This window comes from Schistocerca nitens, chromosome 9, assembly GCF_023898315.1.
Source record: "Schistocerca nitens isolate TAMUIC-IGC-003100 chromosome 9, iqSchNite1.1, whole genome shotgun sequence".
NCBI classification, from domain to species: Eukaryota; Metazoa; Arthropoda; class Insecta; order Orthoptera; family Acrididae; genus Schistocerca; species Schistocerca nitens.
The window spans coordinates 216,498,761-216,519,117 of NC_064622.1; the positions used below are offsets into that span (position 1 = coordinate 216,498,761).

The 20,357-nt window shown below is 36.4% G+C and overlaps 1 protein-coding gene across 1 annotated transcript in view; it reads left to right on the forward strand.

Moving 5' to 3' along the window:
* The first annotated feature begins 737 nt into the window (after positions 1–737).
* The window catches only part of LOC126204134 (RIMS-binding protein 2-like), a 243,362-nt gene continuing 223,742 nt past the window's right edge, over positions 738–20,357 (forward strand). Inside the window, exons 1-2 of the mRNA XM_049938547.1 lie at positions 738–1,130; positions 20,056–20,160. Coding sequence (XP_049794504.1) covers positions 738–1,130; positions 20,056–20,160 — 498 coding nt within the window. The remainder of the gene's footprint in view (positions 1,131–20,055; positions 20,161–20,357) is intronic.

A 20,357-nucleotide genomic window follows, 5' to 3' on the forward strand; every position in this document is an offset into this window, starting at 1 on the left:
TAGAGGCATTTAAACACCCATTCTTCTCATGCTCCATACATGAATGGCACAGGAAGAAACACAAATAACTGATGAAATATTATGTACCCTCCGTTATGACTTCACAGTGTTTTGCAGAAATAAGATGTAGATATTCAACAATACATGTGCCCTTCATACAAAGCATTAGCTTACTCAACAATGACCTTCAAAGAAGTAATAGTGCAAGGATGATAATGTTTTCTAAAATTACTTCTGTATGCTACCATTTATTGCCACATACAAAATAGCATCCCTGGAAGTATATTTTTTACTAATTCACATATTAAGACAAAAATATCTCACAAGTTATGGTAAATCAAATATTACTATTGCAGCAAGAAAAAGATGGTTAATTTACAACATGAAAAATATCTCAAGCTCTATAGTTAGGGGTTCACTGAAACAGAGGATGAGCATAAAGAAGAAAGTCCTCCATTAATCCTGATTCCTAAGTATGTATTCTGTATGATGGCTTGTCAGTGATTCCATTTTTCACAGTCTACTGGTACCTGTGTAATATTGTGTTTTAGAAACATAAATTGAAATGACTAATCCTCCATTATGATCCATTTAGCGTGTAACTTATTTACAAATCATAATGAATGCTTCTTCTTTTTTTTATGTCACACCATGTACTGTTCATCTAGTCTCCCAGTTGAAGAGCATTGTGTTCAGAAAGTTCATAGATTTAATTATTCAGATGTTCTGCAGTAGTGATGGTGTTTAGAGTGTTTCATGAAAATTATGGGCCTTATTATGTATGTGCTTGCAAAAATTTATACCCATTACAAGAAACATACTTGGGATCATACTTTCAAACACAGTTGTACTCCCCAGAAACTAAACTCATGTTGCTGCTATTCATTGATTCTCTTCATAGGGACCAATACTACATGGATGGTGTAATGCGTGGCGATCCAAGAGCTCGGCATGCAGGCCACCCAGCCTACAGAGGACCCCCTCCTCCAGGGGGACGGGGTCCTCCACCTCCTCGTGAAAAGCGCACACGCTGGTTTGTTGCGCTCTTTGATTATGACCCAACAACCATGTCTCCTAATCCTGACGCATGTGAAGAAGAGCTGCCCTTCTCTGAAGGAGACACGATAAAGGTTAGACTCAACTCAAGATCACTGAATATGTTTGTTAGTCTGTTAGCTTTCAATGTGTACAGTGTAGTGTCATATGAATGAGACTGTATCACATTTCCTAACTGCATCCATCTTTCACCTCTTCCTCATTTTATCCTAGTGGTTTGTACAACCATACGTATTATCAAAATGGATGCATGTATGAATGAATGTTCCATATCTCCTCCTAAACCATTGGACGGATTTCAACCAAACTTGATACACCTATCCCTCACTGTCAGGAAACAATTGCTTTGGGGATAAGAACCAGCTATCCATCATAGTTCAGGAGATATGACAATATAAACAATGAGATACAAGAAAAGCTGCCACATCATGATGATGATTAAATTTATTACTTCTTTGCTACTAACTCTGTTCGCAACAATTTCATGGATGATATTCACATATTCTGCCAAATGTACCTAAACAAATATATTATTGGGCAACACATAGTTCAAGAGATGTAACTTCATAAACAATGAGAGACATGAAAAAAATTCCACATTGTGCATGAAGTTTCAATATGTTTATTCTTTACTACTAAGCCTCTCCTAAAGTTGAGTCAACTTAAGGAAATCCATGACTTGTGGCAGCACTTTTGACAGCTTTCAACTGCAAAGTGCAAATAGTTTTAGATGAAAACAATAGCAGTTATAAATAACTATACAGAGGCATTGTCATACAGACATTTACAAAATTGCATTGTAGACAAGCGAAGTAGCTGTGTCCAGCATACAGAAAGTGTTTCAAAATTTTTCCTGTATGACACTGCAAACACAGTTCATATTTTGTTTTCATTTCTATAAGAAAATCAGCAAAATTAATACTCAATCAATGCCAGGTCTTTCAGCTAGTGTATAAACTAGCATTTTTCCCACAGCTTCGCCTGTGTGCAGGTATGTCATGAATAATGTGCACATCTTGTGCTCCATCTCCTCCTCCCCCCTTCCTGTCCATCACCTCCTCACCTCCCTATCTGTCCATCTACTCCTTCCACCTCTCAGCCCATCTCCTCTTTCTTCCCCGCTTTTTGTCCATCTACTCCTTCCCCCCTCTCTGCCCATCTTGTCCTCCCCCTCTTTGTGAACTCCTCCTCCTCCTCCCTCTCTTTACAACCCCCACCTGCCCCCTCTGTTCTTACTCATACCATCCTGCATTCCTCTCACCCTGTCCATCTCCTCCTGCCCCCCTTTCTCCATCTCCTCTTACACCCATTTCAACCTTCGGCATGTCCATCTACAGATGTATCCTCTGTAAAGGAGGTCAGTAAAGCAGGCTGGTACTATATCCACAACACACCTCTTGTGCAGCACAGCCTATATGAAACATTATTTCCCATGATGTGTCGGCTGTCATGCAAAGCAGGCTGATATTATTCCAACACAATATACCTGTTGTGCTGGGCAGCCTATGTTTGGGTCTAGAAAATTGTTTCTTGCATCTGAGGAGCAGGCTCTCCTGCAAAGCAGGGCAATACCCTCACTGTATTGGTCCCCTTGGTGCAAGGAGTGTGTGTTTCAAATTTGGACCACTCTGGTCCAGGGGCATGGCATGAGTTTTATATAAATATGGAAAATGATCATTGAGAGGGGGAAAGGGCATATTGATCAGCAGGTGATGTTCACAGTGAGTTTAAGCTTGTGAAATATGTACTTACCTTTTAAAGAACTGAGAAGGAGGTGAAAAACACACTTTTTCAGTGAATTCTAAGATCCTAGGTCTTGAAATACTCCAAGTAGTTCTGACTGACAACACTGGATTCCTTGCCAGAAATAACACCAATTAATTTTGCACAACTTTGTCATTTGCACTTGAAAATGAGTAGGGAAGATTCTTCCTCAAGTCTAGTTGATAAGCCATCTGCTTTATTTCAGTCCCAGTTATGGCAAACAAATTCTTTTCCATATTGATGCAGTGATGAATAAACTTTTTTAAAAACAATATCTACTGTCTGCATCTGTTTTTTTCCTGACCTTCTTTATTTCTAATGTAGTTACTTCCTTCATTTTCCAATATTTTGTCATACAGTTGACCTTGGTACTCGAAATGTTTCTGCAGCTTTCACCATTTTCAATTCTTAATTCCTTACAGCATGACATATAGCTTGAAAATTTGTTGTGACTGTATATAACTTATATAACTTTTCTTTATATCATTTCACATATTGGAATACTTATGTATTGTAATATGACAATGAATATGTGTTAAACTGCTTGAGATAAAACAGCTGAAAATCTGCAGGGTACTTGGGCATGAAAGCTACAATATGAATGCTCATAATACTGCATGTACCTGAGAATGGGCTTGTGTTGGTGATTTTTGCACATGGCTCTGTTAGTACACCTACACAATAAGTAGTAATTCAAAAGACATTTTTCAAAGTATTATACTGTTCAGTTCTCCGTTTCTTCCCCTTTAAAATTGTATCATCAGTAGGAAGGTTGGGTTACATTTACCTGATCATTCTCCAAGACAGAACATAGGTTTAAGAAATGATGAATAAGCTTGGGAAACTCCTAAATTCATCTTGGTCTTGTATGTCATTGGTAAAATGCTCCATGATAGTGCCATATGTATACAGTGAGATTCGAAGTTGTGTCCAATAGGACATAATCAACAATGGTGATTAAGCTGTCTTGGCCCATAGGACAAAAGTTGTAATTAGTGGAGATAGTGAAGATACAAAGAAATGAATACACGCTACTGATGTGCTTTAATCATGCAAACAAAATGATATATTGTCAGTCAGTGGTGACTCAGTTGTTTGAAAGTACCACTAACACAGAAGGTGTGCTAACTGACTGCTATCCTGCAGAAGATACATGTGAATGCAGTGTCTCACACTGATGGACACTGACTGTAATGTCACTGTTGGTATTTCCGTACAGACTCTGGTGATATTCTCCTGCAAGTCAGTTAATGTTCTTGGTATGTTGGTGTCCACTGTAGACTTGAGGTGCTCCCAAAGGAAAAAGTCCAGTAATGTCAGGGATGGTGACCTAGCTGGCCATTCCAGCAGACCCCATTTGCCAACAAAATGCTCAGGAAGAACCTCGTCCAGGATGTGGCAGACATTTCATCTGAATTGTGTGGGTGTGCCATTCTACTGGAAGGAAAATGTACATCCCTGTTCAACAGAAAGACCATCCAAATAGAGTAGCAATGTTTGTTCAAAATGTTGTCTGTAGGATGCAGCAATGAGCAAGCTATTAAAAAATATAGGACCAATGAGAACATCTCTGTGTAAGCCACACCACACACTTAAACTAGGATTAGTCTGAGTGTATGCCTTGACAACAAAATCAAGATTGCCATTTGCCCAATAGACAGCATTATGTCTATTCACTCTCATTGGAAAGGAAACTAACTTCATTGTGGAAAGAAATGTCAGTTTCAAGGTTCTGCTAGTGTGTGCATCTTTCTGTAAGCCACTCACAGAATTGCTGTCAGTATCATCACTGTGGAGTTCTTGCACAAAGTAAATTCCATAAAGGTGGAAATGATTAGAGGATAGTATCCTGGACATGGAGGCTTGTTTCATGATTCATTCCTGCAGTACCTGCTTATTGACAGACTTCGGCTCACCATCACCTTAGCTAGTACTTATCCTGTGTTACTGTGCATGATTGTCTGAAACATCCATTAAATGGCCAATCATTTTATGATTAGGCTTACATTGGTTCCGGTGTTACCTGTAGTATTCTGCTGCTGCTTCCCATTGAGTCAAGTCTGCCATGTGAATAAGGACCATCTCTGCCTTTTTCTGACAGTGTAAATTTCTGTTCAAGTCACTATGTTGCAGAACAGCAGCACGTTACATGGTTGTGGTAACTAGTGCCCCTTTAATGCCCTTCTGTCAGGCTAAATTAATCAGTTGCCTGATAGGCAACCAGCCATGTGGTACTGTGCACTGCATGTGACTGGTCATTTTGAGGTGTGATGGTGGGTCATTCCTCTTGTTGTAGTTTTCACTATCTCTTTTAATACCTGTTTTGTTGTATGGGACATGACTTTTGAATCACCCTGTAGAATCCCAAACCTGACAGTTATGTCTACATGAAATCAAAAATGATGTGCATAGAACAGATGTGGATGATACTAGATACATGGGTAATATCTGGGACACTATAATTATTTTTATGCTCTTCTTTTTCATCACAAAAGTGTTGATAAGGACAGAAGACATTGATGAGGTTAGAACAGAGAGCTATCAATTTAACAAGGTTCTATATTTATACAGGTTATAAATATAGGTTCTGAGAAAATCAATTACTTGTATGAATTGTATTTTGCCAAAATTTAATCTGTCTGCCTTCAGCCATAAAGATATGCAAATGACCTCTGAGAATAAACCCATAATCCTCCTCTCCAGCTGCTCTCACACTCCTGTGAAAGGTTCAGTACTGGAAAGCATTATATGACCTCACAAACACAATTATGATAAAACTAAATGAGGAAGATTACTGTGTTAGTCATTTTCTTCGACATTACTGAGCTAGCTAATTTTGTAGACCATAAAGTTCAGCTATAGAAATCAGGATTTTGTGATGTAAAATGCAACTTACTTCCATGGGTTGGGTCATATCGTAATATCAGAGAACAGAGGGTCATATTAATAAATGATAACAAGGAAGTAAAACTAAATTCAGAGTGAAAAGAGATTTAATATGGAGTGTCACGCCATTTAGAACCTGACCCACTGCTGTTCTTGACCTTCATAAATGATTTCAAAAAGCCTTTAAAAACTGTTCTCTTTCTGGATGATACAAGTGTACACTATCGGAAATGATTTACATTAGGTTACAGCAAGAAATTAAATTATTGATTGTGTATTGTGTATTATGTATTAAACAGGGAACCTAAAAACAATGGAGAGGCTTCGTCCTGCCATAGCCCTCAGTAGTTCACAACCCCACAACAGGCCAAAGCAGTCCACCCACCCCACCATCGCCCCACACTGAACCCAGAGCTATTGTGTGGTTTGACCCCAGTGGGCCACCCGTGGGAATGTCTCATATCAGATGAGTGTAACCCCAAATGTTTGCGTGATAGACTAATTATGGTGTATGCATACATGTAGACGGTGTTTGTGCAGCAGTCGCTGACATAGTGTAACTGAGGGGGAATAAGGGGAACCAGCCTGCATTCACCGTGATGGATGGAAAACCACCTTAAAAACCATCCACAGGTTGGCCGGCACACTGGACCTTGACAGTAATCTGTTGGGTGGATTCATGCCAGGGACTGGTATGCCTTCCTCCTTGGGAAGCAGCGCATTAGACCGCATGGCTAACCGGGTGGGCTAAATTATGGATTACTTCCTTTTAAACTCAGATGGAAGGCATACATAAATGACAACTGCATTTATAGAAGAGATAAATTCCTCTTCAAGCAACGCCTATGTATATTAACTATGAAAACAACTAATGGGTTACCAAAGGAATGATGGTGATTTTGAGCATGTGCTAATACAGTTTGTTTCATCACACAGCAGGATATTTGTGACCTCCATTCATTTTGATGAATGTTAAATGCCTCTGTTTTCTTCATCACTGTGTCAGAAATGCAACCAGATTTTGGCAAGTTGTGAGGGTATTCAACAAAACGACTGCTATTTGGTAACCTATATTACCCAGATTTGTGGTGTTGACCATTGCATCATTATTGATAATCTGACTACTTGCATGCTGAGTGCCCTGCACTGGGACTGTTGTCTGTGGTTGGTGGCCTACCATATTATTTGGAGTGCACAAAGAAGATATAATTTGAAGAAAATAACCTTACATTATGTATTGAAATTGTAAAGTATTGCATATTATGTCTTTGTAAAATGTGTACCCACAATATCATCAAAGGAGAAGAATTCACAAGTATCTAGCAATTAACTGCCCTGAAGAGGACCACAGTAAGTCTTTCAAAATGTTGGCAATTTAGTTTCATAATGACATGCCCTAATACCCTAAATTATTTTATTTGTTCCATTTGTTGCTCTGAGTGTGACCAGTGCTCAAATGACATAAACACAGTGCATACATAATTTATTTGGACACTTAAAAATTCTGAATTTCATTTTTATCTGAAGATGAATAACTGCACAGACTCAAGAATCATTAAAATTGTTTTGTCAACTTGAACTATATCTTTCCAGTAGTTTTCAACACAGTTTTGATGGCCTATGATGAAAGCAATATGTGTCTTTACATTCACCTAGTTAGTTTAGTGTTCATTTTTAGCTGTTTCAACCATACTGGCATGCGAGATTATATGAGTTTGGAGCTACATATGTTATTCTAGATGTGCTAAACCAGTGTTGCACTATTTAAAAAAAGTGAGCTGCCTACAGTCTGCAGTTCCACTTTTAGCTGTTGCTGTTTATTTCTTATGAACTGGATACTTTGGTGGATCAAGAACATTGAGGACTCATTTTTCAAGCCTTGGTCTAAAAAATAATTTGGGTGATGAAGACATATAGTTTTCTTGCCACTACTTTAACTAGCCATTGGTGTTTAATTACACTAGCCAATGCTGCTTTTATTGGTTATTTATTTATTCACTTATTTGTTTATTCCCCTCTGATGATCTTGCTACCACATCTACCTGTTGGAGTTGAAGATTTAATTGCAACAATTGTTTTAGTTTTGAAATAATTTTGGTGCTTCTGTTGATTATTTATTTATCTACTTCTTTATTCCCCCACTGATGGTAGTGCTACTGCTTGTACATCTTTTGGTAGTGCATTATTTTTCCTGTTGAAGCTGATGAGTAACTTGCAACTATTGTTTTTATTTTGAAATAATTTTGGTGTTCTTTTTTTATTTCCTTTATTATTGGTTATGCCAGATATTCTTTCCCAAGCTGTTCAGATGTATTTATTTTTATTTTTATTTATTTGTTTGTTATTAGCCTATGTATGTTGAGATAGACAATTTTACATTTCAAGTTTTATATGACATTTACTATTTTACCACCTGATTGCTGGAAATACACTTTATGTTACACAATGCTGTTGTTTTTATATGCGCTTTCCAGTTTCAGGAATACAAAATGGTGAATTTTTATTTCCTACTTAGCTTATTTACTACAGTAAGTGATGAGTTTGAGAGATACATGGGAATGAAGAGCTTTACCACCTACTGGGGACACAGACATATTCATTAATAAATTACAAACACTGCTTAACATTCTTTTTACTGAAAGAGCCACTGTAGTTGTCTGTGTGGATTTCAACATAAATCTTATGAATGAAAGTAGGCTATAAAATCAATTTCTAAATCTATTATGTACTTTCAGTCTGTTTCCACGCATACGTGAACCCACAAGAATAACATATAATACCAACAGTCTTATAGATAATATATTTTCAAATGTACAGTCCACAGAAATTGACGTAACAAATACTGATTTGGGATTATCAGACCATAATGATCTTGTCCTCAAAATTCCTTCAATGCCACTGCAATAGAAAAAATTTTCCACTGAAAACTGTATAGACTTTACAAATATCCTAACTTGTGAGTCCTGGGCAGAATTGCTGTTCCTAACAAATACGAATGATGCATATAACACTTTTTCTTCAATTTTCATGGGAAATTTTTAATGTGCTTTCCTAAAAAGCTGTCAAGAATTACATCACATCACAATACAAAGCCAAGTTCTTGAATAACAGTTGGCATCAAAACTTCTTGTAAAACTCTAAAGAGACTAAATTCAAAATTGAAGACATCTACAGATCCACAGTTTGTAGAAAATGTTAAGAATTACAAGAAGGTATATTGAAAAGTAATTTGCTAAGGCAAAATTTATGAGTAATGACAACTTAATAAGACAGTCTGATAACAAATCAATAGCCATATGGGGTACTGTGAAGACTGACACAGGAAAGAGATGTGAAGACCAGGATATCATTCTCAAAAACAAAGAAAATGTCAATATTAAAAAACATGATTTTCCAAATTACATCAACAATTATTTCATAAATGCAACAACTTCTTTAAGCTTGAAATTTACAAACCAAGAAAAACCTGAATTTCCAAAAGTTGCTTGTAGCATGAGGATAGACCCAAAAGATGAACATGAAGTGTTCAGAGTAGTAATGAGCTTGAAACCTAAAATGTCAACAGGAGTAGATGAGGTGCCTGTTTATATCATAACAATGACAGCTGCACAAATCACAAGACTCTTGTCATACATAGCCAACTTAACCAACTTACCATTTAGTGATGGAGTGTTTCCAGAAAGGATGAAAATGTCAGAAGTGAAGCCATTATTTAAAAACGGTGACAAGCATAAGGTAGAAAACTGTCGGACAATAGCCCTCCTTCCAGCATTTTCCAAAATAATAGATAAATTAATGGAGTGCAGACTCAACAAATATCTAAGTGACCATAAGTTACTAAATAGAAATCAGCATGGCTTCCAGGCAGGTAAAAATATAGAAACAGCACTAACGTGTAACACTGAACAAATAATCAAAACTCTAGAAAAAGACAACAGCGTAGTAGGAATAAATTTATATCTCTCCAAAGCATTTTGACACCGTTAATTATGGCATTCTTTTAGGAAAACTGGAAGCATTAGGTATTCATGGGACAGTGAAAAAGTGGTTTGAATCATACCTACAAAACAGGACTCATTATAGGACTGATGTCAGATTACTCCAACCACAAAATAAATTTAGTATCAGATGCAAAGAAAAAGTTGAAATAGGAGTGCCGCAAGGCAGTATTCTAGGTCCCTTATTGTCCCTTGTCTATATAAATGACTTTCACACCTCAGGTGGAGCAGCAAAGACCATACTATTCACAGATGGCACTAGTGTCATAATAGGTGCACCAAATCAAATGCTGCAAATAACTACTGATCAAGTAATAAAGAATGTCCACACTTGGTTCAATGCAAAGCAGTTGACATTAAATGCTAATAAAATAATTATATGCAGTTTGGGAAAATATGTCAAAATGTAAATCTTGATCTGTTGTTGGGTGAAAAGGCCATAGACAGAGTGGCATCAATAAAATTGCTGGGGATTCATGTAGATGAAAATCTTAATTTTAATGATCATGTAATGAAACTTGTGCAGAAACTTAACTCAGCTGGTGTTGCTCTTAGAATTATTGCAAATGTCTTACTGCAGAGGGTGCCAGGATGACATATTTTGACTATTTTCAGTCTCTTGCAACATATGGAATAACATTTAGGGGGTCCACCACTTGCCGTCTAAATCAAATCTTTCTGTTACAGAAGTGAGCTATCCAAATAATAACACACAGACATCCATAGACACAATGCAGACCCTTATTCAACAAGCTTAAAGTTAGCACTCCATATTAAGTGAACAAAAAGAACATGCACACAAAGGCATGTGAGCCATATGGGTACAAAACTGTACAACACACTGCCAGTCAACATCAGAAAGTTAGAAGATGAAAATAGATTTAAAGTAGAATTTAAAGAATTTCTACTTGAACTGTGTTTTGACTCAGTAAATGACTATTGTATGGATAACATCCATACAATATTTATTGTCTACGGGTGGATAAATAAATAAATAAAGTAAAAACTAAAATATTCAACTTCCTTACCACTGTAAAAACACTTACCAGCTTAGATGCTTCTCAAAAGTATCATTTGGTAAATTTAAAACTGCTATATATATATAAGACATCTTTCAATAAAAAGAGAAGGCACAGTCAAGATAAAAAATGCTTTTGACATGATTATCAACTCTTATAGCTTTATTCTGCCACAGGAACACTGTTTGAGCACTAGGAAAGTTCCCCTTAGTTTTATTGCTTATTGAAGATCAGACTGAATGAAGGCATACTAGGAAGAGAGTAGTTGATATTTACTAACTAATGTTTTTGATTTGATTTGCAAAAAGATTAATCTAGATAATTTAGTATGTAACTATTCTAATGGCTTTGGACGACAATTTAAGTGCAAAGTAAATATACTAACTTCCACTTCTTTTACGAAATGACTTACTTGACATGCTCAGCCAACTTTCCTAGTTGGTTAGCCTGCTGCTGCAAACTCTCTTTCACTTCTTCTCCAAAGTATGCTGCTAGGTACAGGAATTTCTTAATACTCTTTCTACTTATAAAAATAAGTAGTCGTACAAATGGTGTATATTTGAACTTCAGCCATATTACAAAACCCACTCTTCACATAAATATATACTGTTTAGTAAGTCTCTTGTGTCTCCAAACATCAGAAAAAAACTAATTTACATATAAGAGAAAGGTTGCTTAAACATCCTGTCCAGTCTCAACGTGAACCGTAATATACGTCTTCCCTTAAACAAGGCTGAGACAAAAGTTTTTCTCAATAGTACCTTCTCAACTGTTCTTTTTTCACTAACAATAGTCACTGACACTATTATCACAGAGTTACATAAATACTCCATGGCCCTCTCATACGCACTTTCACTAAAACTTCCATGGACCACCGACAAGTACTTGTCGTTGCCGTTTGACCACCGCATCTACATTCTTCTCGTGAGTGAATTTCAAACCTGCACATACAAACATGTGATGCCAGGAGGTAGGATTCTATCATCCCACACTCACATCTAAAATATTGTGTGTTTGAGACAGTAGAAGGCTGAGTGGTTCCAGAATTTATGCAGAAATTCTCGAAACACTACACCATTCGGTGTGGCTCTTTCAAGTCAGTATGGGATCCATGTCAATTCTGAGAAGTCTAACAGAGTAACACTCATTTACTTTTTTCATTTAACTTCTGCAAGAAGAAGCATGTAGTTTGATTCTTAGTATAACCTTGCTGTTATTGAACAATGTTGTAGATGTTTCAAGCATTACTTCTGTTTTTTTTTTACTCACCTCCTCCAAGTTGTTATCCACAATAATCAGAGTAGTGTCATCAGCATATATTATGGATGTGTGAGATGAGAAGGAAGGCAAGTCGTTCATGTTGACAAACAAGAAAAAGGAACAGTCTAAGCATTGAGCCTTACGGTACACCCCTAACAACTGGTAGGGCATTTGATTGTCAGTTACTTACCATAACCACCTGACCTCTGTTTGTTAAGTATGCTCTATTTAGTGCCAGTTTGTTGTGAATTGTCATTTATTTGTCTCATAAAGTACTTAATCTAAACCATTTGAGGTACTGGAGACATGTCAAAATTGTGGTAAAATATCACCATAAACACAGAACAGCTGATGTCAACAAAAAGCATCATAATAGTAATGCAGTTTTGTTATTTATACATACTATAAAATCTAACACTTAATCACCCCTCACACAAATTATAATTTCATCCTCTATGAATTTTTCTATTGAGTAATAGCATTTCTCACACTGAATCTGGTGTAGCCTCATTTTTAAAATTTCTGGTTTCATATTAAATATGTTTTTGCGATTAACTTGTTATATATTGTCCTCTCCATATACTGTCATGTGCATATAATTTCAACTGGTTTGTGGGTAGCATAAAAAAGAATTATTCCTCATGTTATATGTGTGATTAAAATGATTCTCCTCAAATAACTTTTGCCTGCTGTGTAGGAAGATTATAATTTCATAAATGTATATTGGGGTGGGGTGGGGGGGGGGGGGGGACCAGTGTTAGGTTTTGTAGTTTCCAAAATAATTGATGACAAGACTCTGTTTGCTGTGCAGTACACATGTATCTGACAATTTTCTTTTGCAGTTTCAGTATTAGAGATACACTGCTTGAACTTCCCCAGAAAATTATCTGATATCTAATAACAGATTCTAAATAACTATGACAAGTAATTTTTCATATACTCAAGTCAGTGGAATTTGCCAGTATTTGCATTGCAAATGCAAAACTGCTTAGTTTATTTGGTAGGAAGTCAATATGTGTATTACAGCTTAAGTCCTTGTCCACATTTAGTCCCAGGAATTTGACTGTGTCAACTTCTTTCATAAGTTGATTGTTATGTTTATTTTCAAGTTTCGCACATTTTAAATGTTTGGTTTTGAAGTGTACCATGTGGGCTTTTGCAATGTTCAGTTTCTACACATTTAACTGGAACCAGTTTTCATAGGTATCCAGTGTGCTTGAGATGGAGCTCGGAATGTTTTCTGCATTGTCATCTTCAATTGAAACAAAAGTATAATATGCTAATAGAACTGATGGGAAATTTATTTTTGTGGGTAAGTCATTTATGTAGAACAGGAACAGGATTGGCCCCAAAATGTAGCCTTGAGGCACACCTTGTGATAATGTGCTCCACCTAGAATAATAATTCACTGCATCTGAGATGATAGTTACCCTTTGCTTTCTGTTGCATGCGTATGATGTGAGCCAATTTAGAGCATTATCTTTCATCCCATATTCATCTAATTTGTAGATATGCAAGTCATGGTTCAGAGAGTCAAATGTTTTTGTGAGATTACAGAAGACACCTGCACCTTTACTTTTCTGATCCAATGATTTGCATATCTTTACAATAAAGTTATTCACTGCATCCAGAGTGTTTTTCCTGCTTGCAATCCATATTGGTTACTTGTAATGTCATTTTTTACAATAAAATTTTTGATCTAGTTTGCAGCAACTTTTGACAGGACTCAAAGAATAGAAATCGGGTGATAGTTTCCCTTGTCTTCCCTTGGCCCTTTCGTCAACAAAGGTCTGACTTCAGAATATTTGATACCATAACACACTAGCTTATTTATGAGTATTTCATGTAACGCAGTGGCAAATGCTTTGCTCAAGTCTAGTACTAAGGCACAGCTGAAGAATTTTTTCTCAAAATCATCAAGAATATCAGTAACAGGAGTTTATACTGCATTTACTATAGACAAACCTGGTCTAAAATCAAAGAGCAAAGCGGAAAATAGATTGTGATACCCAAAATAGCTGAAAAGTTACAATGTAATACGCCCTTCTATCACCTTGGATATTGTAGGTATTGGACAGTAACATTCAGGTCTCTTTCTGTCCACTTCTTATAAATAGGGATAACAATGATTGTGTTCAGGGCCTCAGAAAATTTTTCAGTCTTAAAAGTATTATTTCTTAAAAGGGTGAGAGGGGCAACGATAATGTTTATTTTCTGTTTCAGAATGATTTTTAAGAAGTCATAGCGATTTCCTCTGTGTTGGCAACATATGTTTGTGACCACTTTGTTTACAATTTGGCAGGTAACCTGCTTTCATGTAAGAGTTAAGTTATTTGAGTCAAGATTGTTATGGAAAGTACTTCCAGAAGTGGAGTGGAAGTAGTAAGAACTTCACACTTAGTACTATTTACAAAGAACTCATTTAGTATTTCTGGCAGTATTGGAGTTTCTTGTCTGTTTTTTATATTTCTGTGATATTGTGTTTATTAACTTCCAGGCACCTTTACATTTGCTGTTGGAATTTTCTATGAAAGCATCATTTGTCCTCTGTTTTGCTCTCCATATTTCAGTCTTGTATTTCTTCCTGACTTCTTTGTATGTATGTTTTGATTCTAGGTTATCACTGTTTTCACCTTTTAGATTACTTGTGAACAACAACATTTAACTAAGCTCAAGAGCGTGTTAATAATTAAGCTAAAAGCATTATCATTGTTGTCACAATTGTGTAGGCCTACTCTGTGTCACTCAAGTGCTGATGATTGTTGTCTTAGCTATGTAATATTGTCTGGCTATATCAGTCTGATCCTCTTAATGTGTCTGAGTTGCTGAATAGGATAGTTTTCACAACTGGCCATCAGGCATCGACTGTGGCAGTCAGATAGTATTGGATCTATCACTCCATACTGATATTCACCTTTCATCAAATTTGAGATTATGTTATCCAGGCATGCATCTATTTGGGTTAGCTTGTCACTCATATTGTACAAGTTGTTGGATCTTAAGGTTTTGAAAATAGGTGACAGTTGGTGTTCTATGTGTAATGTCAGTATCAATATCATCAATGTATGTTGTCTTGTGGTGCAGATATTTATTTAGAGTCTCCATTTGGTCAATAAACTGACCCACATCAGAGGTTGGAATGTGATAATTACAGATAAGCACTAACTTTGGTTTAGGAAATAATACTTAACAATTTCAAAAAGTTGTTCCTTGCAAAACTGATCAACTTTTCATGTTACATATTCAGTGCTGAAGTTTTTGTTGACAAAAATAGCAACTTCTCCATCTCTACTTTTGCTTCTGTGGTATGAACTTTCTAATTCATATCCTACTGGGACATGCAGAGCAGTCTCAGCAAGTGTGAGCCAGTGTTCATTTACACAAAAAATGTGAGGTGGGTTTGAGTTGAGGAATACATAGGCACTATTTTGTTTCTGATTGATTCCACATTGAGAGGTATAATTAAAATTCTGTTGTCAGTTAAGGATAGCTAAATAATTTCATGCATTTGTACTTACAATTTTGGTGGCATTAAATGTGACATGATAGTTCATAAAATACCTTCTCTGCAGCTACTCACATCTCTGCTTCTGATAGATGAACTAGTGGCAGCACTATCCTTCCCCTTGAGTGCTGATATTGCTGTATCTGCAGTTCTATTCAGTCTACTGCTGTTGCAGTCTGTTGAAGTGGTTGCTGCTACTGGTTCAGTAGAGGGTTGTATAGACTGTCTTTTGGGATTTACTTTTAACTACTTTGCTTATCAACTTTCCTAACATGCACTTCCTTTTACTATACAAGTGAAGTCCATGTCTGATGAAACATACTCTATCATATGAGGTGACATCTATTAATTTGATATAACTGAACATCTTAAACATGCTTTTAAGTTTTGCATTTATTCTATGAATTTCATTGTTTACAGGAAAGCTATTTACAATTTGTACAGAAACCAGATGGCAGTTATAAGAGTCAAGGGACATGAAAGGGAAGCAGTGGTTGGGAAGGGAGTGAGACAGGGTGTAGCCTCTCCCCAATGTTATTCAATCTGTATATTGAGCAAGCAGTAAAGGAAACAAAAGAAAAATTCTGAGTAGGTATTAAAATCCATGGAGAAGAAATAAAAACTTTGAGGTTCACTGATGACATTTTAATTCTGTCAGAGATAGCAAAGGACTTGGAAGAGCAGTTGAATGGAATGGGCAGAGTCTTGAAAGGAGGATATAGGATGAACCTCAACAAAAGCAAAACGAGGATAATAGATAATAGTCGAATTAATTCGGGTGTTGCTGAGGGAATTAGATTAGGAAATGAGATACTTAAGGTAGTAAAGGAGTTTTGGGGAGCAAAATAACTGATGATGGTTGAAGTAGAGAGGATATAAAATGTAGACTGGCAATGGCAAGGAAAGTGTTTCTGAAGAAGAGAAATTGTTGACATCATGTATGGAAGTCGTTTCTGAAAGTATTTGTATGGAGTGTAGCCATGTATGGAAGTGAAACATGGGCGATAAATAGTTTAGACAAGAAGAGAATAGAAGCTTTCAAAATGTGGTGCTACAGAAGAATGCTGAAGATGAGATGGGTAGATCACATAACTAATGAGGAGGTATCGAATAGAATTGGGGAGAAGAGGAGTTTGTGGCACAACTTGACTAGAAGAAGGGATCGCTTGGTAGGACATGTTCTGAGGCATCAAGGGATCACCAATTTAGTATTGGAGGGCAGGGTGGAGGGTAAGGATCGTAGAGGGAGACCAAGAGATGTATACACTAAGCAGATTCAGAAGGATGTTGGTTGGAGTAGTTACTGGGAGATGAAGAAGCTACCACAGGATAGAGCAGCATGGAGAGCTGTATCAAACTAGTCTCAGGACTGAAGACCACAACAACAAGAACAGGAAAGCATTCTGGCAGGTCTTTCAAGTATGATATTTGTTGTGTTAAATATCATATTTGTATTAGACAAAAGTAATAGAAGTCTCAAACGTTGTTCACAGCACTATTTTTGTAAATGTCATTTGTTCTAGCACAAATCATTGTGCTGTCCTTTTTCATGATATTTCTTATCACTTCCTTGAAACTGGCACCTGGCTTAATCATACCTTTTACTGCATGGTTGTCTGCATATACATTGACTTTTGATTCTTTTTTCTTCCCAGTGCATAGTTCTTTTTTACAAATGTTGTGTACATAGTCTACATACTACATTAATTATGTCAATGCTTTCCACACTTTTAAAATGTCTGCCAATTTTGAATTTTGACAAACTGTCTGTTGGCACTTGGGTCCTTCACCGCTATTGTGCTGCATTATATTCTTCTTCTTCGTTGCCCTTTTTATTATTATTATTTCTTTACTTTCTCAGACTTTTTAGAAGTCTGGTTAAGAATGGAGTGACGCGGACCTTTATCAAGCGTCACTTCCTTTTTGCTGTACGGTACATGTTATATTGCATTTAGGAACTTTCGGGTAATTGAACATGTATCAATAATTACGGATTTCTGTAATTGTATATATATGTTTGGATGTAGCTGTATTGCATTGATGTATTGGTGGATATTGTGTGGTATGACTCCTGTAGTTGATAGTATAATTGGTATGATGTCAACTTTATCCTGATGCCACATGTCTTTGACTTCCTCAGCCAGTTGGATGTATTTTTCAATTTTTTCTCCTGTTTTCTTTTGTATATTTGTTGTATTGGGTATGGATATTTCGATTAATTGTGTTAATTTCTGCTTTTTATTGGTGAGTATGATGTCAGGTTTGTTATGTGGCGTTGTTTTATCTGTTATAATGGTTCTGTTCCAGTATAATTTGTATTCATCATTCTCCAGTACATTTTGTGGTGCATACTTGTATGTAGGAACGTGTTGTTTTATAAGTTTATGTTGTAAGGCAAGCTGTTGATGTATTATTTTTGCGACATTGTCATGTCTTCTGGGGTATTCTGTATTTGCTAGTATTGTACATCCGCTTGTGATGTGATCTACTGTTTCTATTTGTTGTTTACAAAGTCTGCATTTATCTGTTGTGGTATTGGGATCTTTAATAATATGCTTGCTGTAATACCTGGTGTTTATTGTTTGATCCTGTATTGCAATCATGAATCCTTCTGTCTCACTGTATATATTGCCTTTTCTTAGCCATGTGTTGGATGCGTCTTGATCGATGTGTGGCTGTGTTAGATGATACGGGTGCTTGCCATGTAGTGTTTTCTTTTTCCAATTTACTTTCTTCGTATTTGTTGATGTTATGTGATCTAAAGGGTTGTAGAAGTGGTTATGAAGTTGCAGTGGTGTAGCCGATGTATTTATATGAGTGATTGCCTTGTGTATTTTGCTAGTTTCTGCTCGTTCTAGAAAGAATTTTCTTAAATTGTCTACCTGTCCATAGTGTAGGTTTTTTATGTCGATAAATCCCCTTCCTCCTTCCTTTCTGCTTAATGTGAATCTTTCTGTTGCTGAATGTATGTGATGTATTCTATATTTGTGGCATTGTGATCGTGTAAGTGTATTGAGTGCTTCTAGGTCTGTGTTACTCCATTTCACTACTCCAAATGAGTAGGTCAATATTGGTATGGCATAAGTATTTATAGCTTTTGTCTTGTTTCTTGCTGTCAATTCTGTTTTCAGTATTTTTGTTAGTCTTTGTCTATATTTTTCTTTTAGTTCTTCTTTAATATTTGTATTATCTATTCCTATTTTTTGTCTGTATCCTAGATATTTATAGACATCTGTTTTTTCCATCGCTTCTATGCAGTCGCTGTGGTTAACCAATATGTAATCTTCTTGTTTAGTGTGTTTTCCCTTGACTATGCTATTTTTCTTACATTTGTCTGTTCCAAACGCCATACTTATATCATTGCTGAATACTTCTGTTATCTTTAGTAATTGGTTGAGTTGTTGATTTGTTGCTGCCAGTAGTTTTAGATCATCCATGTATAGCAAATGTGTGATTTTGTGTGGGTATGTTCCAGTAATATTGTATCCATAATTTGTATTATTTAGCATGTTTGATAGTGGGTTCAGAGCAAGGCAGAACCAGAAAGGACTTAATGAGTCTCCTTGGTATATTCCACGCTTAATCTGTATTGGCTGTGATGTGATATTATCTGAATTTGTTTGGATATTAAGTGTGGTTTTCCAGTTTTTCATTACTATGTTTAGGAACTGTATCAATTTAGGATCTACTTTGTATATTTCCAATATTTGTAGTAACCATGAGTGGGGTACACTATCAAAAGCTTTTTGGTAATCAATGTATGCGTAGTGTAGAGACCTTTGTTTAGTTTTAGCTTGATTATTATTATTATTATTATTATTATTATTATTATTATAGATATAGGACAAGTCAGTTGTGAAATGATAATATGGATTTTTTGCTATATTTTACTATTACAGAACGTGCAACAGTTTACAATTTCAGTGCACAGTGTAAGACTATTTCCTTCATATTATATCTCTGTTTTGCACTCCAGGAAATATTCAGCACAGGAAATGGCAGGCCGCTTTTGTAACCCATCACCAGGTAACAGCTCAAGTGTAAGGAACTTGGGAGCAAGTAGCCTGATTATCAACAATGATGAAGTAGTCAGCACCACAGATACCAAGCACATATGCAGTATCTCCTAAGGGGAATACAGGTTCCCAATTAGCAGTCAACTGGTTGAATACTGTCACAAACTTGCCAAAATCTTCTTGCATTTCTGATGTAGCAGTAAAGAAAATGAATGCAGGTCACATTTGTCCTGTGTTGTGATGAAACAAACTGTGTTAGCAGAAAATCACCACAATTCCTTTGGTAATCCATTGTTCTTTTCCTTAGTTACATAAAGAAGTCAATAACATTTTTATAATGGCAGGAATCCTTCAGCACAGTGTCATACTGTAAATTAATCAGTTCAAGTTGCAGACCATCCAGCACATATGTGCAGTAAATTTTATAACTGGTCAGTCCATGCTTGACTACTAGGAGAATGTAGCCATCGCCCTTTTACTAAGCAGTTATATGAAACTGATTGGCATGTTGGGAATAATTAATATTAAAAACTGTTTTAATTTTGATATAGGTCTATGGTGAAAAGGATGCTGATGGTTTTTACTGGGGTGAATGCAGAGGTAGAAGGGGATACGTGCCGCATAACATGGTTGTGGAGGTGCAGGATATGCCAAAAGTGAGTGTAATTCCTTCTCGGATTGGAAAGAAATTTGTTATCCTACTTATATGTACTACATTTTGTGTGTGTGTGTGTGTGTGTGTGTGTGTGTGTGTGTGTGTGTGTGAGAGAGAGAGAGAGAGAGAGAGAGAGAGAGAGAGAGAGAGAGAGAGTGGGAGGGTGGGGGGGGGGGGGGGTCAGAGGGAAAAAAATGT